Genomic DNA, 27998 nt, shown 5'->3' on the forward strand with positions numbered 1-27998 from the left:
TCACCAGATCCCGTCACATGTACCTGCTGTGTGCCTCTGTATCTGTCCCGTCCCGGCTAGTCAGTCCCACGTGCCCCATCATAGCACAGACCACCTTGAACCCTACCTACATAAAGTCAACGTCTCCTAAGCTTCTGCCTGTGACTCCAGCGTCATGTAGGCTGTTACCATCTTCATCTTGTCACTGTTTTTGCCCAAAAACTTTCAGTGGCATGTGATTCCAGGAACAAAAAAATCAAAACAACTCTACCTGCTTGTGATGATGCTCTGTTATCTGGCTATACTTTCTTCCTCCACCGTACTTGTCTGCTTACAGCTCCACCAAAGCACTGGGTTCCTGTCTCTATGGTTTGTTCCTGTTCTTCAACAAATGTTGCATGATCCCCTTAACCAAAATCTTCACTTTTCAATTCTCTTGTCTTTATAAATGTTTAGAACAAAGTCAACCTTTACTGTTGTTCTTTTTATCTGAAGTCTTATAGCATTTACCAATTTTTTAAATGTTTGTAATTAGTTACATGCTTTTTTTAAAAAAGATTTTATTTATTTGTTCATGAGAGAGACAGAGAGACAGAGAGAGAGAGGTAGAGACACAGGCAGAGGGAGAAGCAGGCTCCATGCCGGGAGCTCAGCGTGGGACTCGATCCCAGGACTCCAGGATCACACCCAAAGCCAAAGGCAGACACTCAACCGCTGAGCCACCCAGGCATCCCAATTATATGCTTCTTTTTATTTATTTCATCGTGCTGCTGTTTCAATGTTAGTCCTCTTCACCCAATTAGATAGGAATCTACTTGAACAGAAAAAAACATCTCTTGTACTTGTGTATAGTGCTGGTATGCACCCGCATAGCATACCAGAATTTTTTTTTTTCAGGCAGCATACGCATACACACCAGTTCAAATAAGTCAACATTCCCATTGCTTACTCAGAGAAAACAAGTTTACATGCCAATTCAAGTAGGGCGGGTGGGAAAGAATTGAGGGAAATGTGATTGGTTTGGAGAAGTGAGATTGTTTTAAGATTAATATCTATATGATGTCAAAATGGTAATAATAATAATAATAGCACTGATTCCCCACACCCCCATGGTCAGGCAGATTTTTTTTTAAGATTTATTTATTTATTTATGATAGAGAGAGAGAGGCAGAGACACAGGAGGAGGGAGAAGCAGGCTCCATGCTGGGAGCTTGACGTGGGACTCGATCTTGGGACTCCAGGATCGGGCCCTAGACCAAAGGCAGGTGCTAAACCGCTGAGCCACCCAGGGATCCCCAGGTCAGGCAGATTTATAATGAAGCTAATGAAACTTCAAGGTCCCTTACTTACCCATTTTCCGATAAGCTCCCAAGGGACCCCTAGCACTATTCACATGTTTTTGTAGAACTTATAAAGATATTCTAACTGCTCTTAATTCAGATCATCATTATTCACAGAACTGGATTATCTATGGGCATTCTGCATTCATAATCTTTCATGTTGGATGGTACTGAGATGTCCAAGACCATTTGTATCCATAAATTAACATGCCAAGCATCACTGGAGTGACTTGAGTGAGCATTTTTTAAGTTATTTTATGCTTTTTATTGTCTCATTGTTTCCTTAGTCACAAAATGAAATTGGGCATTCTATGGCTAGCTCTAGACCATCTCCTGTCCTTATGAGAAATAACAGAACCCTGAACAAACCCTGGACAAACAGGAAAGGGAGTGTCAGAAGAGATAGAAGTGAATTTTCATTGAGGACCTACTATATCCCAATAGTGTGCATAAGTCATTGATCTCTTTGAGTGCTGTAATAACTGTTTAAGGCAGATAATCATTTTCCCCATTGACAAGTGAGAAAACTCAAGATCACAATGTTAAGTAACTTAATCCCAAGTCACCTAACTGGAAAGAGTTTGAAGATGGATGTGAGTTCAATTCTCCTGAATCCAAAGCCCATGATATTCCTAAACCTCACAGGACTGAAGCAAAAATGAGGAACTAGATGTTACAAATCAATCCATATATGGATGTATGTTTCTGTTCTAAGAAACACACAGATCTAAATACCCTCCTATGTACATATTTTTTCTATAGTATATTTATGTAAACAAAACGTAAAAAAGTTATTTCTTTCCTGTACTTCTCTGTATTCTCTTGATCTATTACTTCAAGAGATTCAGAGTAAAGCTGCAGTTTCCTTTGTGAAGTCAAGGATTTATAATTTGTCAGGCCCTAAAGAAAAATGTGAAGGAGGGGGAGTTGAAAGATCTGAAGAGTTTGGAGTGTGACGCCTTGGCTATTTATCTTCAGGTACTGGAATGTTGTGTTTCTGTCACCCTTGCACTTGTGATTTGCTGTGTGATTCCATTTGAGATAGTAGCCACTCTAAAGCAGAATAAATGAATTTGAACTTGCTGTGTTTTAAGTAGTTACTTAATTGTGGCTCCCTGCCATGTAACAGCCTGGGAGAAATCTGTTGTTAGTACTTACATATATTTTATTTCAAGGTGACTTTTGATTATTTCCTTCTTGTATTTTCATAGATACTTTCAAAGCTAGAAAACAGCTTTGTCATTGCTTCAGTAAAATGAGTACAAGCTTGCTACTCAGTAAACACATCATGAGACAGAGAGAGGCAGGAAGATTGCTATTAAATTCCCATGCATTCAAGCAAGGACAGCTGGTTAGGATTAGGAGAATGTTCTACCTTCAGCATACAGCTTTCCCACAGCTTCTTTCCTCTTTTTATTTTTATTTTTTCTGTAGCTGACATAAACAAAGTCGGCATCATATCCTGTATTCAGTTAACATTTTTGATACAATCAAGATATTTCACTAACTTATTTTTAATGCTGAGTACAGCAAACATTTCATTATTTAGAGATCTGCCTTTTTAACCAGAGCAAATGTTCACACAATGACTAAAACATGTAAAATAAATTATATCATACAAGATCATCTCTAGCAATAGCCATAATGCTGTTTACTTGCTCAATAGGCATGCTAGACTTTTTACCCTTTTTTTAAAAGGTAAGCATATGTGATCCTGGGAACTGCTTGATGAGATTAGTTAGATTTGGGGTGCCTGGGTGACTCCGTTGTTTAAACATCCAACTCTTGATTTCAGCTCAGGTCTAGAAATAGAAATCTCAGGGTCTAGAAATAGAGCCTAGCATTGGGCACCCACTGTGTGGGGAGTCTGCTGGAGATTTTCTTCCTCTGCCCCTTCCCTCACTCACATGCTCTCTCCCTCTTAAATACATACATACATACATACATACATACATACATATTTTTTAAAAAAGACTAGATAGAGGGACACCTGGGTGGCTCAGCAGTTTAGCGCCTGCATTTGGCCCAGGGTGTGATCCTGGAGTCCCGAGATCGAGTCCTGCATCGGGCTCCCTGCATGGAGCCTGCTTCTCCCTCTGCCTGTGACTCTGCCTGTCTCACTGTGTCTCTCATGAATAAATAAATAAAATCTTTTAAAAAAGTACTAGATAGGTAATTCTCATGAGAGAACTTGATTTTATGACATAAGTGACCACAGTTTTAGGATGTCTAGGTTGCAGTGCTATAAAAGTTTAGAAGGGATCTTGGTCGCTGATTATATCTTCCAATACAAACAGGACAGCACACGGACTACAAATAGTAGTGGGCCTCAGAGCAAAATGTATTTAAAGAATATCATTCATTCGATACTAATCAGTATGTTACTGGTAGACATTATTTACTCTAGGTTACCTATAACCATCACCAGAGAGCCTGTCCTTGCCTCTAGACTAGTTAAACTATTGTAGAAATCTGTGACAAGTCATTGTTATTGTAATAATGTAGGCTAAGTAAGACCTTGTTTGAATTCTTAGGAATTTAGAAAGCTTGAATTAAATAGTAATAAATACATATGATCACTTAATAAGCTACCTTTAAGACTTTTTTTCTTTCAATCCATTCAACCAGAAGTCATTAGTCATGAGTTTCGATTTGTATTCCCTACTCTGGAACTAAATCAGTTCTGTGAGACAAGCAAGTCAATACCTTATGTAATCTTCATGTTCTTCTTCTGAAGAAACGGGGTTATTAAAATACGCTATATGCCCAAATATTTGTTCATTGCTGTGCTGCATTGTAGTGAAAATTATAAGACACAGGCTATACTCTCAAGACAGGTACGTTAACCATTAAACATCAAAAAGGGCAGTATTTCCTCATTTAACAAATAAAAATTGAGTACTTTCTATATGTCAGGCATCCTGCCACATGCCGCAAAGATGGCTCCAGACAACATTAATGCCCACCAGTACTGTGGGGATTGCAAAGAAGCTGTGCCTGGAGTTCTCTGGAAAGTGATCATGACAGAGGGGATGGGACTAGATTAATAAATTCAAGTAAATGAGACAAGGCACAAGGAGATATAACTAATTATGTCATTTATTAAGCTTTTATATTGTAGATACTGCCGTAGACTTTTCATACAATTATCACTAACTCACAAAAATATAGTGAGGTGAGTATAGTTTTCCCCATTTTATAGTGGATGAAATTTACTTGGAATATTTTAAACTCACCCCAGCAGGCTTTAGCTCTTCCAAGATTATACAGTAACTGAGAGTGTCAGGATTTGAATCCAGAGTCAATGCCCTTAACCAGCACTATTCTGCCTTCTAAATATTTGTTAAATGAATTCCAGACACTTTGTTAATATGAAGTGATTTTTAGTCATGTCACAGCCCTAGCATATGAAATCACAAAAAAAGAATAAGATTATATTCAGACCTTCCATCTATGAGTAAGTCAGAAATCTATATCCATTTCCCTTACTCCTAGAGATCCTTTTTTCTTTCTTTAACTGTAGTTTGGTCTTTGTCCAATCAGCAGTTTTTCCAATGATATCTGGTAATGGAGGGTGTGGTGAGGTTAAGAGATCGCTAAGGAAATTTTATTCCATCTTATTTCAATCATCATCCTACACATGAGTGCATGTAGCATAGCCTCATTAGCTATCAACTATGAAAACTAGACCAGCCATTATTTACACATTCATTCAATATAATGACCAAAGTTGGACAAAAATTTAAAGTATGATTTATCTGCATTTGAATGTCTTCTCTTGTTCTTCAACTGCCTAGAAAATGTGGAAGCATATACATAAAACATAAAAATCAGGATGCTTCTCCTGCAGGCCACAACTAACTGCCCTCAAATGAGTGAGAAGAGCAACCTGACTTATATTCACATATCTTCTAAGGCTCAGCACTCATTACTTCTCATTTTTAAATTCAGTTTCCCTTCTGGCTGTTTTTTCTAGGTGTTTTCTTTTTTCTTTATCTTTTTTTGGTGGGCCATGGGGAGGTGGGGAATGGATTTCCAAGTGAGAGACCACAACATTCCGAGGAGATGAATACACCTAGAAAGCTGGTGTATTTGTGTAATCCCAAACCTGGTCTCCTAAATATTTGGTAGACTACTTATATCCCTAAGCTGTTATGTTTTCAAGGATTTTTGCAAAAAGGATTTTGCAAATTAAAGGGAAGACCGCGTTCACCCAAACTTTAGATGGTTACTATAGTTAACATCTGGGCTGTGTCCTGACGTCAGTGCTGCAGTGATGAAGTCCAGATGTTATAACTTAGCAATGTTTTTGTTACTTCTAAGCATTTGCTGCCTTTGTTGTTGTTTTTTTTTTTTTTTTTCAGACTCTAACTTTTTAATACAAGAAGGTATTAGAGTAGGGGAGATGAAATTAGCATATGGCATGGACCCAGAGTAACAGAACCCTCCCCTTTTGAAGCACACTTTCTGGCCATCACAGAACATGCAGCCTATGGGAAGGCAGGTTCCAGAGCCTGCTCAGATAAGGATATTTCCATTCTGTTGCTATTTTCAGTTAAAACAGGCTATGTGATAAGCTTTTTCAGGTTTAATACCATATAGTAAGGAAACAGGAAAAGGAATTAAATTAGTAATGAATATTCTAAAATGTTTACAGTTGTCTTTTCCTTTGATTTTAGTGCTGTTTTTTAAAATTTTTTAAAGATTTATTTATTCATTCATTCATTCATTCATTCATTCATTAGAGACAGAGAGAGGCAGAGACATAGGCAGAGGGAGAAGCAGGCTCCCTAAGGGGAGCCTGATGCAGGACTGGATCCTTCGACCCCAGGATCACAACCTGAGCCAAAAGCAGATGCTCAACCACTGAGCCAACCAGGTGCCCTGATTTTAGTTTTATATATCCACATACATACATATCTATACATATATAAGCACTGCACACACATGCATAAACACACACACACACACACACACACACACACACACTGTGTATTGTTCTACAAAAGGAGAATCACCACTCACACAAAAGCAACCACATTGTGGCGGAGCCATGTTGCAATGAGCATCCAAGGACAGGTTGCAAAAGACTGTTACTCCCTAACATCCATGTAAAGGAAAATCACCAATAACAATTTCATCCTTCAAAACCCATTTTAGTTCTATATCCATTCATTTATCTAAAATATTCATATGGCTAATCATATTTTTAACTGATTTCACTTCTTATGCTAATGAATTCCATATGCATTCCAAACACTTTATAACTTGGTGTAAATAGCTCAGCTTTGGTTTAACCTGGAACTATTCTTACAACTTGCTAGGAGTTACCTGAAGTTCTGTTCTGTTACTGCAAGGCTTGGGGAATAGATCATATGATAACTTCCCATTTTTCTCTGTCCTCTAGATACCTTCGTGTGAACATTTTGTAGCTTCATAGTATTGTACTTGAAGGTGTACAGTGTGGTCTAACAGTGAGAATATTGGTCCAAACCTGAGTGAAATTACCTTTCTGGTTTCAGTTCTTGAAGAGACTTCCATTTTCTGTAAATAAATCCTGAGACTCAGTAGTGGTGTGACCATGGGCCAGGTTCTTACTCTGTCTCTTGAGCCATTACTGTTTGGTCAGAATCCTTAACAGGACAGTTGTCATGGGACCTTTCTTTGGAGCATCATGTAAAATCTTTGCTTACTTTTCTACATGATGAACTGTCAGATATGTGAAAGCAAGCAAGAAAGACATCCTCTTATCTCCAGGATATCCTTCCTTAATTTTTTCAGCATTTTCTTAAGTAAGGTCTTTAAACAGTCTCTTTTAGGTGCTTTCTAGTTTGTTAATAGCCTTCTTTAGTAAACAAGATACCCTGCAAATGCTCTGAGCAAGGTAGGATATGGTAGGAATTCTTCCTCCTTTGTTCTAGGCCATATGACAATAGTAGTATAATCTATAATTCCAAGAGTAAATGTAATTTACTCTTCATATTTTTATCACCTACACCATATTGGTGGTTCATTTTAAGCTTGTGATCATGTAGAAGCAGGAGATCTTTTTAACATGAAATAGAATCCTTAAGTCTTTTCTCTTCTGCAGCAGGTTTTTTTTTTTTTTTCCCAGCCTGAGTATAGGGTTGGCATATGTCCCAGTTAAACCTAATCTTGTTTATTTTACATATACCTTCCCTTACCCATCATTTCAGCCTATTGAGATAATTGAGTCTTTATCTCTTCATATATTAGCTCTTTACTTCAATTTTGTGACACCTATAGGCTTTATAAACACGCCACTTGAAACCTTTAATCAGGGACCTTGAGATTAATTTAATCAAAATACTGCTTAGGACATGATCAAGGATAAAATAGAGATCTCTCTTTAGGCTCATATTCATTTTTAATTGTTAGTACACCTAAAAGGCAGTTGCTCAGCCAAAATATGACTCCATCTAATTGTTCCAGCACCCATTCATTCTAAAAGAACATCACTAAAATGTTGCAAAATGCTTTGCTGATATCAAGAGACATGCCATTTCTCTGATCTCCTCATCTAATAACTTTATAAAATGGAATCAAGTATTATTAAGAATTGCTTTTTCATTTAATTCTTGCATGTTTCAATATTTTTAATCCAACTATGTTATCTCTAATTCACGTGTACCTTTATTTGCATAGTATTTTATACTTCAAAAAATACTTCAGTGTTAATCAATCACCCTCATAAAATCCTTTTAAATAGATTAAGGAAACATATATGATTATCTTTTCTTTTTTTTAAGTTTTATGTATTTATTTTAAAAAGAGAGGGGGGGAGGGGCAAAAGGAAGGAGTGAAAGAATCTCAAGCAGACTCCCTGCTGAGCAAGGAGCCCAAAACGGGACTTGATCTCACGACCCAAATCAAGAGTCGAATGCTTAACCTACTGAGCCACCCAGGCACCCCTGATTATCTCCATTTTAATGATTAAGAAACTAAAGCTCAGAGAGGTGGCTAGAATCCAGATCATGTTATTTTAAATACAGTTTTGCTTTTCTTTTCCGTAACACCACAGCTAAGAGGATTCAATTGCATTCTATTTGCATGGCTAGGTGCTCAATGAATATTTTTAAATAAATGGATAAATTTGTTCAAAAAGTCTTTCTGTCCGAGGACTTTGCCTCAAAGCATTTTGCCATTTAAAAGAGCAGGCCAGGGCAGCCTGGGTGGCTCGGCGGTTTAGTGCCAACTTCGGCCCAGGGCGTGATCCTGGAGACCCGGGATCGAGTCCCACATTGGGCTTCCTGCATGGAGCCTGTTTCTCCCTCTGCCTGTGTCTCTGCCCCTCTCTCTCTCTCTCTCTCTCTGTCTTTCATGAATAAATAAATTTTTAAAAATAAATAAATAAATAAATAAATAAATAAATAAATAAATAAATAATAAAAGAGCAGGCCAATTTCTGCAAGAACAAAGATTAAACTCCATCTTACTGACAAATACAGTAACAAGAGTTAAATATATAAATAAATACAATAGGTAATTTTTTCAAGAGTCTGTATGTGTGGTATTTACAATATTCAGAACAGTGTTTTTCAAATCCCGGCCTACAGACTGGTGCCAATCCAGGTTGAAATTCCCAATGATCTGCAGTAAAATGAGAAAATAAGGGGCAATTATTAGGCACTAAATGGTGACCTCTCCCCTTTCATTGTTGAAGCCTTCACCTCTACTGCAACTGCATTTGGAGATAGAATCTATAAGGAGGTAATCAAGGTTAAATGAGGTTGTCCTTATTAGAAGAGCAAGAGATAGTAGGAGTATGCTCACCAGAGGAAGGGCCATGTGAGGACACCTTTGGAAGCAGCTGTCTGCAAGCCAGCAAGAGAGCCCTCACCAGAAACCAACCCTGACAGCACCTTGATCTTAGATGCCCAGCCTCCAGAGCTGTGAAAAAATACATTTCTGTTGTTTGAACCACCCAGTCTGTGATCTTCTGTTATGGCAGCCCCTAAATGAGCAACAGTGATGTACTGAATTTTTAATAGCATCAAATGTATTTAGTTTCAAGCCCTGTCTTTTTTCTGCTCTTCTTACTTTTTGGTTGTTATTAACATATCCTCACTTATGAAATGATGGTGATGATAGAAGTTGGTTTTAGGTGATGTGGATTAATACATTCACTTAGGATAGTAAAGGTTAGCAATTCAATTCTGTCCCCGCATAGTTTGGAAATTTTACTAATCTGTGACATCCAAAGTGTTAGAGGAGACCATGTGAGTGTAGAAATGATGTTCTGTTGGCCAGCTGACTTCAACCAGGAGAACTCTGATCTACAAAGAACTAAGATCTTTGTGAAGCTTAGTGAAGCAGATGGGAACAATATTGTTCTGGCAGGGAGCAGCAATATTTTGGGTCAGAAATGATCAAATTGTATTAAAGCAATGTAGAAGCAATATGAGTGGAACAGAATCATTTGGTAGAGCTTTATATGGAAACATTTTTTCAAGAAATACTTATTGATTTTCTCCCACATGCCAGGTATTGTCAGGCAATGAGGATACAACAGTGAACGTGGCACATCCCATGCACAGCAGGGTCTCCCTGTTTAATACTCAAGACAGTGAGGGAAGTGCATTGGTAGAAATGGGGCCGGTGTCCCAAAGCAATTCCAGATGAGGCCCTGACCCAGCCTCCAGGATCCTGGCAGGCAAAGGTATTTCAGGAAGAATGGATGGCATATTGGAAGGCAGGATATGGCCACGTGTGTGAACAAGGTGATGGCATCAGTGGAAGTTTATCATTTGGAGATATTTGCCTGAAAAGGAAAAAAGAATGATAAATGGGGATAGTTTTGGGTGGGAAATAATGGCTTCAGGGTATGTTCTGGTTTTCTGTTTCTTGCTGTTTTTGTTATTTGGGCTTGGGTTGTATGTCTTTTAATCAGGGTCAGAGAGACTGGCTGAGGGGAAGTTGCCAATTTATGCAGGGGGGCAGGGAGAAATCAAAGCTGAAACTAGGAGTAAGGACTAAGAAAATTATTGACCTAGTAATGCAAGAGATGAGTAAAAGGCACAATATAAGAGAATCTTCGTTAGGAGGCATGCAGCCCCACCCAGAGACTGGTGGAATTGGGATAGAGATTGCTGGGACAATGGATAACTTGACACGGAGGGTCTGGGGAGATGAGATAGATCACAACCCATGGCCTCTGCTTTCTTACTGCAGCCCCGGACAACACAGTCTGCTAAAAATGGATCAGGGCTTGAGATGAGTGGAGGAGGCTTAGAGGAATCCTGAAGAAATGGAGAGGGTCCAGTCCAGAAATGAGTAAAAGAGCCCCACAGAGGTTAGGGCACTTAAATGGTAATGGCTGTTACTTGCAAAGCATTAGCATTTTTTTCCAATGGTAATTTGCTACCTTTTCAGGGGGAGGGAGGGAAGAAAGGGTGAATTGCAGCTTTAATTCAGTGTAGAGGTTTTCCTGGTTGAAGGCAGTGAAGAAGCGAGAATCCATCCGAGAATCCGGGGAACTGAAGATGCATGCCAGGACTGAATGATGAGTGCAACCAGAGATCCACTATTGAGGGAAGACAGGATGGGAGGCTGAGTCCAGAAGGTCATGTCACAGTGGAAGATTTCTGAATGATGCACTCTGGGGAATAAAATGGCATAGATGGATGGCAGGTGATGGCCTTGGAATTGCAAGGTTGCAGTGTGTGCAGGCTGTCTATGGGGACCCTACCTCCTCTGATGAGGCTTTTGCAGTTGGCGGGAAAGGGAAGTTTGTGAACCAAGAGCTGGTCTTCAGGGAAGAAAGAGGAGCAATAGGAGATGTTTAACTGCAAAAGAGATTGGAGAATGAAGATTGGGAGACAGCAGCTGAGAGAATTTCTCAGAAGCCAGAGAAAGCAGAATAAGAAGAAGAGGGGGCTGGGGTGGCCCAGGGATTCCATCAGGACCAGGATGTAGAGAAGCTGCTGCTGAAGTTGGGGATGTGAGAGAGCACCCAGAACAATGAAGGGAGGAGTCTGTGGCCCAGGAACTGGGAGTGGGAGGAGGGGAAGGCAAGGTAACAGGAGTGAGGGAGTGCCGGGCTGCAGTGACCTTCTGAGCACCTGCCCTGGGCAAACACAACTGATGACCAAAACTAAGCAGGTGCCAACCTTCCTCGAGCTTCGGTATCAGATGATTGGCCTTTCACTTCATAACTAAAGATTACAGAGAGCGGAGGCATGGTCTTGGGTCATGGCAAAGCTACAGCTGAGCCTTTCTTTGCACGTTACTTACCCCATTTGCCATAAGCAACATCCCACTAAGATGAGTGCAAACCAGAAAGTGCTTTCAGCTTGGAGCAGGTCCAGGTGGTACTATAACGCTTATTACATTATGAAAATATTACTCATTTTAGTTAGAAAATTATTCTAGAACCATTGTTAGCCTGACGTCTATGATAATTAGTGTTAAATATGAGGCAGGTCTATTCTTTGCCCTGTTTGAGCATCCTTGTAACAGATCTTGGAAGTCAGGCATTTGTGCTGATTTGGGGCAGTCATGCATAGTGGTTGTGACAAGTAGCATTGTGTGGCAATTAAGACTATCTGGTGGGGTTTTCAGTTCCCATTCTGCCACTTATAATAATGTGGGTAACTACAGACAGGTTTCCTTAACCCCCGTGTGCCTTAGTGTCCCCATCTGTAAAATGGGCATGATGTCAACACATCTGCCACACAAGGTTGCTGTGAAGATGAAGTGAGTCACAAAGACAAAGCACTTAGAGAGCTGTCTGGCACATTGGAAGTGCTAAATAAGTTACCCATTACTATAATTGCATATAATGTGACATGCTTTAAAAGGTATCATATCTTCTATAGTCAATCCTACTGGCAACATATTGGCCGTACTATCTTTGCAGTTGCAATCCTGACCTAGTAACAACTGTGCCAAATTGCACAAGCAGATAGTAATGTTTGGCAGGGCCTAAAGTTTTGACTGTTAATGGAACAACTGGAACTGACTTTTACTTGGCACCCAACCAAATAATGAATCCTTGTCATCATTTCAGCAATATTTTTTTGCCTCTTGTCTCTTTATTTGCAGTGGTCATGCATTAAATACCTGTAAAAAGCAACTTACTTCTTTCTGGACGATAGGTGAGACTCCTTGCAATGTGATTGAGGACATGGGATATCTGGATGGTATGCTTGTTAACAGAGGAGTCTGTTTCTGCCTGTTTTTAAGAGAGACACTCAGTCTGGGTTTTGTTCATTGGAGTTTTGCAATCAAGGGTCACTTCTAGGTGGGGCACTGTACTGACAACAAAACAGGAATGAACAGTATTTATGGTCTAAATGATGAGATGCATTGGCCTTATGCACTGCTTTATTCATTCAGCAAATATTATAAATATGTTTCAGGCACTGTGCTAGGCCCTGGGACATAGCCCCGCTCCTTAGACTATTCTGCAGATATGAACTCTGACAAGTGTGTTAAAGAGATGAGTGAGACAGTGGTATGCAAGTGAGTGTTGGATGATGGAATGTGGTCGTGTGAAGAAAAAATCATTTGACTTACTCTACTTTCATAGGTATCTTTATTACAAACACAGTTGGAATCTAGATTGGTGTGGACTGCTGTCTGTGAACTCTTTGGCCAACAAGATTTCTGAGTGGTCTTCATTTTGAAATACTTTTGGAGCAGCAAATTCTATTTCACATGAGGTGCACACACATAAGCACAATTCAGAATGCTGTCATATGACTGAATTTAGCCAATACCGGGAATACTGGGAAATGTTGGAACATTAAGTACTTCACTCTATACTAAAGATATTTCCGTTGTCATCTTAATTCCTAATTGTCCATTGGCCAAATCAATCCTATCTAAATAGTTAGCTGAGAATCCTATAGAAAACGAAAGTCTAAGATATTCACAAAAACATGCTTTCAGACCTTTGGAAGCAAAGTTTTTTCTCCAAATGAAAACTACTGCATAAACAAAAATGTATATTTAACTTCAGCTTCTTCCTTTAATTTGCCATTGTTGCAAATGGCCTTTAAAAATCTCCGTTCAGGACGCCTTGGGTAGCTCAGTGGTTGAGCGTCTGCCTTTGACTCAGGTCCTGATCCCAGGGTCCTGGGATCAAGTCCCACATCAGGCTCCCCGCAGGCAGCCTGCTTCTCCCTCTGCCTATGTCTCTGTGTCTCTCATGAATAAATAAATAAATGAATTTTAAAAAAATCTCCTCCATTCCAGGCAGAAGTATTACTGGATTCCTTCAGCCTGCCCAACTGCCTTCTCTAATAATTATGCTTCCTCAGGACCACTTTCTCTGGTCCAAGTTTCAGCTCCTTCTGTACTCTTTTAAAGTGGTATTAAAAGAACCTTAAAATGTTTTACATCTTCCTGAATAACGTCTAATGGCGGGGTCAGGAGTCTGGACAGTATCTTAATTTGGATTTCCCTTTTAAGAAGCCGCTGAAACAATGATTTGGGTGAATGGAGCATATTTAGGATGTGGCCCCAGAGGCGCATTGAAAGAATGAGGAGGGCTCCGTGCATGAAGAGAGCCAGGGAAGGGCTGGTGAGCAGCCTGCTTGGGGGCTGTGTGCTCTGGCTGGCACTGCTGCAAAATCGCCCTGGACACCGGACTGTGGGTGTCAGGAGTTGGGATGGGCACAGGGGCTCTGCCTCTCAAGGTCGGGGTCCTGGCCTGGAAAGTTTCAAAGGCCCAGATGCCTCCACAGCTAGAGCTGGAATCACCTGGAGGTTTCTTCATTCGCAGCTGGTGGTCAGTGCTAGCTGTCAGATGGCACCTCGGCCGGGCTCAGGAGAGCACCTACATGTAGCCTCTTCACACAACCTGAACCTCCTCCCAGCACAACAGCCTCAGGACAGACAGACTCCTTACAAGGTCGAACAGGGCCCCAGAACAAAGGTCCCAGAGAACAAGGCCAAGCAGCCTCTACTCTTCTAAGCTAACCTCAGAAGTCACACAGTCACATTGTGTTGGTTACAGGCCAAGGGATGACCCTGCCCTGATTTAAGGGGAAGAGGAAAAATCGAGTTTAGTTCTCAACTGAAGTGTGTCAAAGCATTTCCAGCACCTTTTCTAAAAACAAAAACCGGGCAGCCCAGGTGGCTCAGCGGTTTAGCGCCACCTTCAGCCCTGGCGTGTGATCCTGGAGGCCCAGGATCGAGTCCCACATCGGGCGGGCTCCCTGCATGGAGCCTGCTTCTCCCTCTGCCTGTGTCTCTGCCTCTCTCTCTCTCCCTCCCATGAATAAATAAATAAAATCTTAAAAAAATAATAAAAACAAAAACCAAAAAAAATTGTCACAGTCTGGGCAACCATCTTCCCTCTCGACTAGAAGAATCAAAGGGAGGCAAAATATGAATTAACAAGCAATTACAATATAATTCACAGATAATTACAATATAATATAACATACAGGTGATAAGAAACAGGTAGGTACAAGGTTTAATAGGATCACAGAGGAGTGGCCCTTAGCTTGGTCATGGGTTCAGAGACGATGGATTAGTGTCAATCAGATGAAAGTAGGGAGGAGATTTCAAGTAGGAGGAATAAAAGCAGCCGCTTGGTGTGTGCAGCTTGATAAAGTGGAATGTGGGGAGTGGCAGGTGAAAGTGGAAACGGAAGGTCGTGAGAAGTCTTGAATGTCATATTAACAGGTAGGGACTTTATTTTTAGGCAATGGAGAGTCATTAAGAGTCCTCGTAAGCATCTAGAGCAAAGATTATGAAAGCCTGAATGGGATATAGCTGGAGCTAAATAGTAGGAGGTGGGTTTGAGAAATATTTAGAAAGTATTTAGAAAGACTGGGGGATTAATTGGGTGTGTGGAGTGTAGGTTTACCACCAGATTCCAACCCTGGATGCCTGGCGGCATGCTGGTTCCAGTGAGAGGAGGAATTGTGTGGGATAAATTGGTTAGGGAGGAGATGGTGAAGATGAGACCCCTGTGCATCCAGGTGCATGTACGTGGCCATGGTCGTGTGCATGTCTGAGTTTCAACTTGGGATAGAAGGCAGGGCAGGAGTATCAATTTGGGAACCATCAGCAAATAGGAAAAGAAAGAAAAAGTCTAAGAAAAATACATGGAAAAGACAGCAGCTTTTTTTTTTTTTGACTCCAAGAATGTAGATGTTGCTAATAACTTGAAGTAGTGCATATGTGATCACCTCAATTTTCTTGATGATGAAGGCAAAGTTACCTTTTTGGGAGAAGGTGGAGCCCAAATACTGGGAACAATTTTTAAAAGAAAGAGAAAAAACAAATATGTATCCTAACATAGGAAAAGAGTTTTTTCTCTGTTGGTACTGTGCAAGTCTTTGTAATTGTTCCTGATGTTAGCATGCCCTCTACTTGTACTCAGAAATTCTAACCCCAAGTCCCATTCACTAAACAGGCAAAAACATTGCTGAAAAATGTGGTAGGGTCATACTCTGTACAATCTCTGTATAATCTTCGGTACCCTCACCATGATTTCAGCTCCTTCTGATTCACATGCAAATTGAAGAATCACTAAACAAGAAAATCGTTAACCACCTTCAAATTTAAGCCTTCACAAATGGAACCGTCTATAATGAAATGAAAAGAGGTTCTTTTTTCATGTTTCCCTTGGTGTTTAGTATTCGTTGTTCAAAAACATCTCAACAATCCGTGTTTGTGTGTTAGTATGAGTTTCCAGCAGATGATAGATACCAGGCCTCCTCTGTAAATCTTGCTTACTTTTCCTAAGTCTGATCACAAAGAATTCAAAGTATTGATGCCCTAGGACAGATGTTTGTCCAAGAGGAATTGGGAGGGGAACAGAACGTGTTTGGAGGACAAGAAGAACAAGCCTTTCCTTCACATGAGCATGTGCTTACCTTAATAGATACTAACAGTATAATTACTGTCATGTCATGCACAAGTTTGGAGTTTTTGCTTTTGGTTTTGTTTTGTTTTGTTTTGTTTTACCTGTGAAAGGGCTTCCCCTAGTTAAGAGTTGGAAAACCACTGGTTTAGATAATCCTAATCCACGGATAATCCCCACATCTTCTCTTCAATGGCTCCAATTGCCTTCCCCAAGAAAGCTCCCATCAGAGCTCCTAAGGGTGAGCCAAATGGACAGATCTGAGCTTTGCCCCTCTTAATGAAGCATAGCAAATGACCAAAAGGCAAGCTGCTGAAAGAGAAATGAAAGGAACCCAGGGTCTGGATATTCCAAACTAGCTAATTGGCCCCTGAAAGATAGTGAGCAGTGTGCGAATACCTCTGACTTCCTAACAGCTCAGCAGGACCTCCTTGGAAGAATCCAGCACCAACTGGGGGGTCGTGGCAGAAGGGAGATTCTCAACTGGCGTCCTTTGTCCCTGCTGAAAGGACTGAAAGCCCCTCTTCACAGTGTCATTTTGCCATTTAGAGGACTTGGGGGTAAGGGAAAAAAGATAGAAAGGGAAAAGCTTTTACATTTTCTCTATTACGTTCCTACAGATGTCTACCAAAATATTAATTTTCAAGATCTCTTCCTTTTATGGTCTTGCATTTGATCCTGATCTAGAATAAGAAAACATACAACAGGGTGTGATGAGCTTGGAAACCAGAAACCAAGGAAAGAGAAAAACGTGAGCCAAATCAGGTCGAGAGTTTTAGCCTAGGAAAACTTGTATTTTCTGTGATATGGCCTTCTGCACATTCACACCAAAAGTGTTTACAGTGAATATTTGCATAATAATATTCTCCTAAGTGGCCTTTCCTGCACTCTTAATTGAAAGTACTTCTCACTTCTTTGGATAATTTGTAAGCATCTGCTTTTGTGTCAGGCGAAGAGAAATTCAGAGTGTGCATACAAGGATAATATAAATCCATAATTTGACCTCTCAGAGCCCCCTTATGGAGGGATAATATCTCTCAACTGAACGTCCAGTCTGTGCAAGAATAACAGAGAAGAGCCCTGCATCTTTTCTCCTTAATCTCCCTAGGTGCCTCCCTCTCTCATACATTTACTTCCCTTTTTCTTTGGCCTTTTCTACTCTCTCTCTCTCTCTCTCTCTCTCTCTCTCTCTCTCTCAGCCTCTGCAGCCTCATTAGAAGCAAGAGCCTAAGGACACCTGGGTGGCTCAGTGATTGAGCGTCTGCCTTCAGCTCTGGTCATGATTCCAGGGTCCTGGGATCGAGTCCTGCATCAAACTCCCCAGAGAAAGCCTGCTTCTCCCTCTGCCTATGTCTCTGCCTCTCTCTCTCTCTCTCTGTGTCTCTCATGAATAAATAAATAAAATCTTAAAAAAAAATAAAAAAGAAACAAGAGCCTAATACTATCCAAAACAATTTATAATTTAATGCTTCACATGCCAAACCGCACTTCCCGGCTGACCGTGAGACAGTGTGACACACACAAATAGCCCAATCTGTGCTGGTAACACATAGTTCCAGGAAAGGTTCAGATTTTACACATTTACGGGTTTCCCCATTCAGCACAAAGATATTTTCAAATTAATTAAAGATATTTTCAAATTTCAAAGATAATTTCAAAGATATTTCAAATTATTAATTAAAGATATTTTCAAATTTCAAATTTTCAAATTGTTTGAAAAAAATAATGGTCATCAATAACTTGGTTATCCAAAGTACCTTTAAAAAAACACACAAACAAGTTCACCCAGTGATTGTTGTATCCTTTTCCCCTACCAAAATTGAAAACATCTTAAGGAAAGGTAAATGAATGAGTCCATGTGACCATCGCATGACAAAGATAATGGTCATTTTTATGTCCCTTTGAACCGTACCTTCAAATCTGATTAAGCTTCTTACTGGCTCTAAAGCCTCTAAGTCTAAAAGGAGGACATCCTATGGGAGAAGAGCAAGTCCAGTCTAGTAAACAGCACAGAGGGTGCACTGGTCTCCAGAGACATCACTTGAAGCAAAACTTCCATAGTAGGCTGAAGTCTGTTCCTTTGGAAGTTTCCATAAAGGGCTGAGAAAAAAAAAAAAAAAGTCTCCCTAATCTTGTTCCCATGCATTTACTGTTCATTTGAAAATGAAGATTATTTATGTTTAGGGGGCACTACGGCCCCTTAGATGGCTCTCCAGAGGCAGAGGGCCGAAGGGATGCACTAATGTTTATCACTGGCACCCACACAAGCATCGCAGAAATGCAAGCTCCTTGGCTTGCCTCCCAAACTCTGCGTTCTCTCTGACTGACTTCAAGCCACTTTGTAAATGGTGTTGTTGTTTGAGGAGAACATTTCTCTCTGGGTTACAGTTCTACAGGAGTTGATATTTTAACACTGGAAAACTTCCCATTTCTAGTACTTGCCTTCATTGGATTCCCCTTTGAAGTAGGAGAACATGGCCCAGGCCTGAGATTACACATCAGGGTTGGTTCTCTCTTGAGGTTTGTGCCCATGCACGAGTGTGAATGCGCGTCTGAGCTGGTCAGCCGTTTTGTTGGATGCTCAGCGTGTGGTATAATGCTGGCCAGGATCCTGGATTCAGTCCCTGAACATTCCACACTGAAGAAGGCTGCTCCGCAGCTATAGATCCAACTTGTATCCCCAAATGATATCAAACCATTTGGCAATTACATACCTGTGGTCAGTCAGAGAAGATGGAGTGACGGACCCCAGTCTGGTCTTGTCCTGCCTGTTCCGGTTGTATAACCCAACATCGACACCTGGCTTTGGCTGTCTTGGATTTGCCCCTGTTCCACATACAGCTATAGCAACTCTATCTTTGTGCCTGTGCCTGCACAGCATCCCAGGACTGGAACATTCACCCCGGTCTTCACCACTGATTTGATACTATGTGATGTGATGTGATGTGATATTAGGAAGCCTCCCAGCTGGTTGCAGATAACTCTTATAGTTGTTTCTTCACGGTGAGCACTAGATAAAACATTTGCAAGTTGCTCTTGTAGACTAGAGATATAAAGCCTATCACTCCAGATAGATAACACCCAAAATCCTCCTGCCGGACCTCCTTGTTATATAAAGCAAGAAAGAAAAACCAAGCGGTTATATATTCAGAAACTGATTTTCAGATCACACCACATTGCCTGGTTTTGTTTTGACTTTTTGAGTAGACTGTGCTCTGAAGGCAGGGACCTCTCTTCATGTAATTATACATCCCCTACCACTCAGCAAAGTGCAATGCACACATGAGGCTCAGCTGATGCCTTGCTCAGCTTTTGATTATTCTAAAGTAAGTACATGCCCCTCCTGAAAGTACACCTCAAAGTGCACGTACATCACTGGGGAGGAATGACTTTTATGCGCTTCCTGGGAATTAGGCTGATTCCCTTTGCTAACTGTGTAACCCAGGGCCTTAAGTGGGCAGGATATGCCCAACTCCGGGCTCCAAGCCAAGAGGATACCTAGGAACTTAAGTCCAGCTTGTTCTCAGGTCTCTGAGCCCTGGGTGGGGGAGACAGTTCCACCTGAAGAAGGGAAGCCTTTTTCTAATTTGTTAAATGGTGCTGATACTCACCAAGCCACAAACCTATGGGGCAGCGTCTCCTAAGAGGGCACCTTTCCCCAATTTATGGTTTTGTGTGGGTTAGCAAAGTATCAAGTATAACATAGGGAGAGGAAGAGTGATCAAATTAGTTTAATGAGCTGAGAGATTTCAGCTTTCTATTATCACAAAGTCTATATAGATTTCTTTTTCAGATTTCCTTTAAAAATATAAAATCATACATCTATCCACCAACTTGAATGCCTGTGTTAACATGTATATTTATACACATACACACACGTACACACATACACACAGAACTTGATGTGGGGTAAAAATGAAGATAAATACAGACCTAAATGTTTAAGAGCACAGAGATGCCCAATATTTATTAACTTATGCTAAAGGATGTCAGAATGATATGTTTTTGCTGTTTATTATTCCTTCATTTATTCACTTATTCTTTCAATAGATGTATTAGGTTCATACTATTTAAAAATAATCAATTAAAACCTATGAAGAGACATGTAGCTTTATATACTCCACTCTGGAGACACAGCAAACATTTCTCCATGTGGTCAGAAGTCCAATGAAATGCTGGGGAGCTGGATCAGAGGAAAGTTTTGTTCTCTCCTTGTGTAATGGATGTGAGTCTAGCCCTGGATCATTGTATGTGGTTGCTGATCCCTGATCAGCAGAACTCTTGAAGCCATATAAGGACTGCTATATAAGAATAATTTTTGTATAATCATAAAAGACTATGGCTGGAAGGGACCTTGTAGTCTCCTAAACATCAGTCTCTTCATTTCAAGAGAGAAAATTTAAATCTGAAAACGTGCAATGATTTGTACTTTATTTCTTGTTTGAGGAATATCAAATTATTTCGGAAACAACCATGTCTCCTCTTTTCCTCTGAATCTTAGAAACCAGAAACATCTACCATAGCTTTATTTTAACAGCACTTAGCATTTCACCTGGGTAAGATGTAAATCCTTTTAGATAGAGATAATCTCATAATACTGATCTCAAGTGGCATTGATTTCAAGAAGCTCATAATAAAAAGGGATAATCATTGCACTGCCCCCAATTTATAAGTATCCCTAATTTATTCTTTTGGTTCCATCCATCTCCAAAGCAAGTACAATAAGATTTACTTGTCTCAGAGTTGTAACAGGAAGACTGTTAGAGTTTAATAGTTTTTTTTAAAGGGATCCAAGAATCTATGGTTTGATATACTCCAACGAATTACTATTTTTCTTTTGTTCACTGTTGACATGATTGTAGGCAATTTCCTGTGGAAATGAGTAAAGCAACTGTATGACAAGGTTGACAGGCTAATTCGTGGGTTCAAGATTTTAAGTTTTAATTCTGTTTTTGACATCACTTTACAAAGAGCAGGAGATAGAATCTTGTAATCATATCTCCCATTAGTTGGGATAACTAAACAAGAAGACCATTCGCTGATGTCAGTCAACTCAAACTAAGATTGTTATAAAGGATTGATCTAATAAATGTAATCCTTGAAATTTACAGAAAATCAAGATAATCTGTAACAGTAAGTGTTGGAAAAAATGGATGAGATTTAAAGAACGTACATTCAAAGAAAGTTTGATACGCCTTGATCTTGCAACATTTTACTGGAGATACTGCCTTTGACATTTTTTTAGTTCTTTCTTATATTTTACATAGTTTCAAATGTTTTGTGTTCACAGAATATATTTTTGATTTACTACAAATAAATTATTCAGAATTTCAAAAATGGGTTCCACATTAATTTAGAAAATGGGTAATAATCTTAATTGCATGAGTTTTTTTTTTTAATTTCACTTTACCTTTTACTGCTTCTTCCTTCCTCCTACCATTAAGGTTTTGTATAATAAGCCCCAAAAGTTCTAATCTTCAAACAATCCTTCTGAAGACTGTCAGCTATTTATAGTTCTTTCTTCTCTATTTTACTTTAATGGATGCTTTTAAAGCTGTTAGAAATTAAAGGTCGGTGAGGCTGAGGGTGTATGTGGCAATTTGTCCAAATTAACTTATTACTGTGGCCTGGTGGGTGATGATGAGCCATCTGGCTCCATTTCTTAGGAAATGTTCTCCTTGAAAGTGATTTCTGGGAGCAGGTTTAATTTACCTTTCATCTAAACAAAACCTTTAGGTATCCTGTGGATTAAACCTGTGGATTAATTATTTTTAAATTTTAGTTTAGGGGGACCTGTCCTTCAGTATCTTATCTATCTATTTTTACTACACAAGAAAATTGACACAAATTAGCCCCAGGATAGCTATTTTTATATGTGGATTTAGAACAATACACTAAAGAAATTTGTCATTCTGTGAATATGAAAAATGATAAAAATTAGAGATACTGAATATGCAAAATTTTTAACCTTACATCTTGAGAATTCAATGTGTCCTCTCTCGATTTTTCTTCTATATCCCTCATGGAAAAAGGAACTGCTTGAGACCCAGCTTTAACCTATCTCATTTTGCAAATGTAAATAAGGTAGTATCATCCTTGCCCCGTTGAATGGCAGTCCACAATCAAAAAGACATTAGATACTTCATTTCATCTGTAAAATTGGAATGAAAGATAAAGTACACCTGTTCCTTTTACTGCCGCATTATTAAGTGGGCATCCCTATAAAAATGCAAGAAAACTCAGCATGCTTCCATTATTAAATTATTGGGTACAACTCTATCACAGTAAAATGACAAGAAGATAACAGCCTTTGTAAATTAATTGGCTATTGATGAAATGTATTATATGCTTCTATACAACTTACTTACATGCTTTAAACTACTGGTTTTTCTTTGGGGAAACTTCTGACAGATATGATGCGGCAAATGTTAAAAGTATACAAATTATACCATTTTCAAAATGGTTCTTTTTATTGCTATAAATTTGTGAACTTTACCTGTTGAAATTAATATATCATAGTAATGGGCACTTTTAGTAGGACATGTACAATAATTACATATTGTCCTACTCATATAGTACAAATGAGTCCTGAAAGGGAGCTTGCTGTAGGCCAGTATTGAGCATGGGGTTTGTAGTAAATAAGAGTTGAGTTCAAATTCTGTCTATGCAGTTCAATAGCTGGGTGACTTGGCAAGGCACTTAACTTTCCTGAATGTCAGTTTTGTTGTTCATTTCAAAAATAGGCATAATAATATCTCACTTATAGCATGATAATGGTGTTTAAAGGAGACAACTCAGATAAACCACTGGCTGCTGTAGCTGGAACTCAGCTTACACTCTGGAAATGAGCTTTCCCTTCTCTCTACTTTTCTGAAGAAAGCAGAATAAGAACAAGACTTCACAGACAAGACTTGTCAAGGCCCCAGTATTCAGTCTTGTCTGTCTATACCTTTACTAAGGAGCTCAAAATATCTTCTGTTTTGCCTTCTTTTCAAATACTTTATTTACAAATCAGTTGCTTTGATTTTGGATTTAAGACCAATGTTTCTTAGCCAAGATTCCATGCCAAAGCAACCCCCACTACCCCAACCTCCGCCCAAATTCAACTTTTCAGCAGTCGTGTGCTTTATCTTGTTTGGTGTGGCTTCAAAAAATAATCCATACAACTCACCAGTGTTCATTTGACAAATGTCACTGACATGCACCATTGTTTTATTTTAAGTGGAGCCTAAGGCAGATCTTTAGAGGAGAAACCAAGCAAAGGTGTTGTACCACTTAACCGATACTATCCTGGATAGTCTCCTTTGCTCTAAGATGGTAGCACTAAGAAAAAATTCTCTTCATTTTTAATACTGTTTTTGGATTTCCAAGTGTATGGAACTTTTCTTCATAAGCTAAGTGTGTTTGTCTTAAATTAACAATGTAGCTAAAATATAAGTAACAAGTCTGATTTCAGGATGCTAATTAGAATTGGACTTGGATGCTTATGCAAATGGTAGGTGGACTTGAAATAGACCTGCATTACCCAGCTACAAGCTAAATGTTTTACTGGAACCTGCATTTGTTTTCAGTTGATGGATGAGGGACCAGTATCTAGTTTAGAGTTAACCACTCATTGTTTTTTGAAGACAAATAAAAAATGAAAATATGAAAAATAACCACAGGAATGCCTGAGTGGCTCAGTGGTTGAGCATCTGCCTTCAGCTAAGGACAGGATCCCGATCCCGGGGAGACCCGGATGGAGTCCCACATCAGGCTCCCTACTGGAAGCCTGCTTCTCCCTCTGCCTGTGTCTCTGCCTCTCTCTGTGTCTGTCATGAATAAATAAATAAAATCTTTAAAAAAATAAGAAAAATAACTACAGCATGATCCAAGGTTTTACACTGACTTGAATATATCCCCATTATTCTAAAAATAATAAAGAAAGGAAACAGTACTTATTACAGCTTATGAGTACATGAAACTTCTGAAGCATTCGGTGTTATCATGTTAGCCTCAGCAAGAGATGGTCAACAATAGAATTCATCTCCCTGCAACAAGATCCTCAATTCCAGACTCTTACTCTGAGGATTTATGGTATATGAAGGTTTTATTTATTTAATACCAAACAGCCGGATGAAAATGAATAAGTCAGGCATATCCAAGTATTAAAACATTGTATTGACAAGATATCCAGAGGACAGACCAAATTATGCCACTTTCATTAATGTGCTTAAATATTTTATTGAAACTGAAGCAATGTGATAAATGATGAGGTACATATTGAGTATGAGATTATAGGACCTTTATTTGAAATTCCTATGGAGTACATTCTTGTCCTATGCAATTTTCCCATATAGAATATACTCTGTGATCCAAATAAAGTATTACAAATGATATTCAGTCTTTAAAATATCTTGGTTATTTGAGAAAAAAATTAACTATTAGGAAAAAATAAATTATATTTAAATGTACTGAAATTTCTCTCAGATAAAAATAAGAGTATCTGTCTGAAATGAGGCTAAAAATCGCCATGGACTATAAACAAATATAGGGGGATCTCTGGGTGGCTCACCAGTTTAGCACCTGCCTTTGGCCCAGGATGTGATCCTGGAGTCCTTGTTTTGCTTATAATGCCATTATTTTTCCCAAAATAGTGTTGCTTCTTCTGAGAAAGCAAACAAATAAAAAGAACCAGTAAATGAAAGATCTTTATTTTCTTTATATTAAAAAAAAAGTTTTACCTATCACGAAGGAGACAATGTAATGAGATAAATAGTTATTTCTAAGAATTTTGTTTAATACAATATGATATTTTAGGCATGAACTAAGTTGTACTTGCATTTAAAGCTCCAAAAATGATGAAGTAGACATAACTCGCTTAAAATTGCCAAGGCAACATTAATGTCACTTGAAACAAATATGGGTAGTGGGGGGCAGCTTTTTAGCCATGGCTTTCCTCACACACTAAGACTCTAGTTAAATCATCAGGTTGGAATAGGAAAGAAATAAAAATGACTACATATTTACTTTGTGTTGTATGGCTAATGAAATCCCATCCCAGCCTCAGCATTGACTGGTCCAGGACTATCTATATTCCCCCACTCTTTCCTCTCATTATACTATTTTGTCTCTAACCCCATAGTAAGGCTGCTGTAGATCAACGGCTGAGTGAAATGGGGCCACCTCTTTTTTTAGGAGAATAGCTGCCACCACACTGACTAAAGAACTAAGGACCCAAGGAGGGCCACTGTGAAATCTAAGTGAACAAAAGTAAACAGTGGGTTAAATTGGATGGGCCAGATTTACAGGGATTCTTGGGTTATTTGTTTTCTGCAGACACCAACAGTTGGACATAGAAATCTATATTTAAAGATTTATTTATTTATTTATTCATGAGAGACACAGAGAGAGAGAAAGAGAGGTAGAGACACAGGCAGAGGGAGATGCAGACTCCATGCAGGGAGCCTGACATGGACTCGATCCCGGGTCTCCAGGATCACGCCCTGAACTGAAGGCAGTGCTAAACCGCTGAGCCACTGGGTCGACCCTAGAAATCTATATTTAAAAAAAAAAAATCTGCAAAGTTTCCCTTTGTAAAGAAAATACAACTCAGCATATCTACATATTTAAAAAAATTACAGTTCATTATTCATCCTCCTGTAGAGAGCTTTCAAGGTGAAGTTCAAAAATTTTATTTGCAACCAATTATAGGACAAGATATTTTAAAGTAATTGGAGCACAGTGATGTGGTCAGTAAAGTATGTTGTGTGACCTTGGACAAGTCCTATCTCATCTCCTCATCTGTTAAATAAGAGGTTGGGCCAGGTTACTTCTGCTGTATCTCCCTGTGCTATCAACCTTTGGCTGGAAGTGTACTAGATTATAAAGAATTGTGGGCCAATAAAACTGAAAGAAACTTCCAACTCTTTGCTTATCTCTGTTTTTTAAATTTTCTACAAGAAAAACAGATTCCTTTTATAAATTAGGAAGTCATAACTGATCTGTATTCCTTATTTTTAATATTTAAAATATACAGAAATAGAAATCTTAGAGATCATCTCCTTTAATAAATGAGGTCACAGAAAAGGAGGAAGGTTGAGAAATTTGCCCAAACATACAGTCGTCAATGATGAATCCAGGATCCTGACCAAATTCCATTGACTCCCAGGCTAGCGCTCTTTGGTGATACATGGGAAGCATTAAACATGAAATGGCAGTCATCTCTATCAGTTAACAGGGATAAAAACCCTCCCTTGATTTTTTTCATCTTCCTATCAGTATTTAAAAGACAGGGAGGACTTAGCAATAAAACCAAGAATTTAGAGGACTTGAAGGTCAGGCACTGATTTGTAAAGTATACAAGTTCTGCAAAGGCTAGCCCCACTTTGGGCCTAGCAAAGTGGCAAGGGCCCATACCCTTAGGCATGGATTCCTTCAAAAAGTAATCCTGAAAATGCTGTGCTGTATCTGGATTGAAGCCACCTTGACATACACTCCATTTAGGCGGCCAATCTCCCCTCAGCTCTCCAAGTGCTAACACCAAAAAAAGGAGTGGCATCAGGTCTCCTAGCTGCTTTGCAACCAAATCTTGCTTTACAGTTTACTTTTAAAATTCCCAGTATCTTAAGACAAACAGACGATGACTTTTAAGTTTAAAAAAAAAAATGCACTAAACTAAGTTTTCTTAAACTAAGAAAAGCAGATTGCTGCAGGAGTCTAATTAGGATTTCTAAGGTGTCCTTCACTCGTGGCTGTGACCCTTTCTGGCATGCTCTCTGTTCACACCAGCGAAGATTGAATATCATATTTTTGAAGATATCCTATAATCACTATTTACTGGCTGGGAGTGCAAGAAATGGTTTATTGGCTAGTATTAGTTAAACATCAAAGTCCTTTCTTAGAAAGCAGTGCTGTTTCCCGCCTGTTTGGTGTGCATGAAATCAGTGAACCTAATAAAGCAAGGAGGGCTCATTAGGAAGAGCAACAAAGTTTCCAGTGTCCTTTATGACCGTGCAGCCACCACAGAAAAGATCAAAGCCCCCGTCAGTGGTGTCTGTACATCTGTTTTCTTTTTATCCAACGTGTTATTTGGTTAGTTGTTTGACAACATCAAAGCTTTTGGCCATTAGGTTCTTTGGTCCACATGGGACCGAATTTATTTTACTAATCCATCTGGTCTAAGATATAAACGTTCCTAATAAGTGCAGGTCAGCAGTGAGTGAAATGAACACTTTCGGTATTTATCATTAGTTTTCAGGGGACAAGTTCTCTTTACCAGTCTGGAGATGGACAGCCTCTTAACTCATGCATCTTGTGAAATTAACCGTTTTCCTTTAAGGAAATGTCATGTAAACTTTAGAATCCAGGAAAAAGAATTATCTCTCATTCTCTTGCCTTTTCTCTCTCATTCTCTCATTCTTTCAAGATACACATATATAATTCACCCATTTAAAGTGTACAATTTAATACTTTTTATGTATTCAAAGTTGTGAAATTTTAGAACATTTTATCATTACCAAAAGAAACCTTGTTATGACATCAACACACTGTACACCTTAAACATGTGCAATGTTATGAGTCAATTATTCCTAAATAAAACTGAGGGAAAAGAGAGAAGGAGAAAAAGAAAAAGAAAGAAAAAGAAAGAAAGAAAGAAAGAAAGAAAAGAAAGAAAGAAAGAAAGAAAGAAAGAAAGAAAGAAAGAAAGAAAGAAAGAAGAAAGAAAAAAGAAAGGAGGGAGGGAGGGAGGAAGGAAGGAAGGAAGGAAGGAAGGAAGGAAGGAAGGAAGGAAGAAAGAAAGAAAGAAAGAAAGAAAGAAAGAAAGAAAGAAAGAAAGAAAGAGAAAGAAAAACTAA

General features: G+C 39.1%; 1 protein-coding gene across 11 annotated transcripts in view; it reads left to right on the top strand.

Annotated features, from left to right (window-relative positions):
- Positions 1 to 27998, top strand: part of DLC1 (DLC1 Rho GTPase activating protein) — a 493356-nt gene that overhangs the window by 337212 nt on the left and 128146 nt on the right. The window contains exon 6 of one of the 11 annotated variants that reach the window (XM_072776242.1): positions 17361 to 27993. The exons of the other annotated variants lie outside the window; for them this stretch is intronic. Within the exon in view, the coding sequence (XP_072632343.1) occupies positions 17361 to 17392 (32 nt within the window). The 3' untranslated portion in view covers positions 17393 to 27993. Of the gene's footprint in view, positions 1 to 17360; positions 27994 to 27998 lie in introns of those variants that run through there. 11 annotated transcript variants of the gene reach the window in all.

The sequence above is a fragment of the Canis lupus genome, chromosome 15 (genome assembly GCF_048164855.1).
Source record: "Canis lupus baileyi chromosome 15, mCanLup2.hap1, whole genome shotgun sequence".
Lineage (NCBI taxonomy): Eukaryota > Metazoa > Chordata > Mammalia > Carnivora > Canidae > Canis > Canis lupus.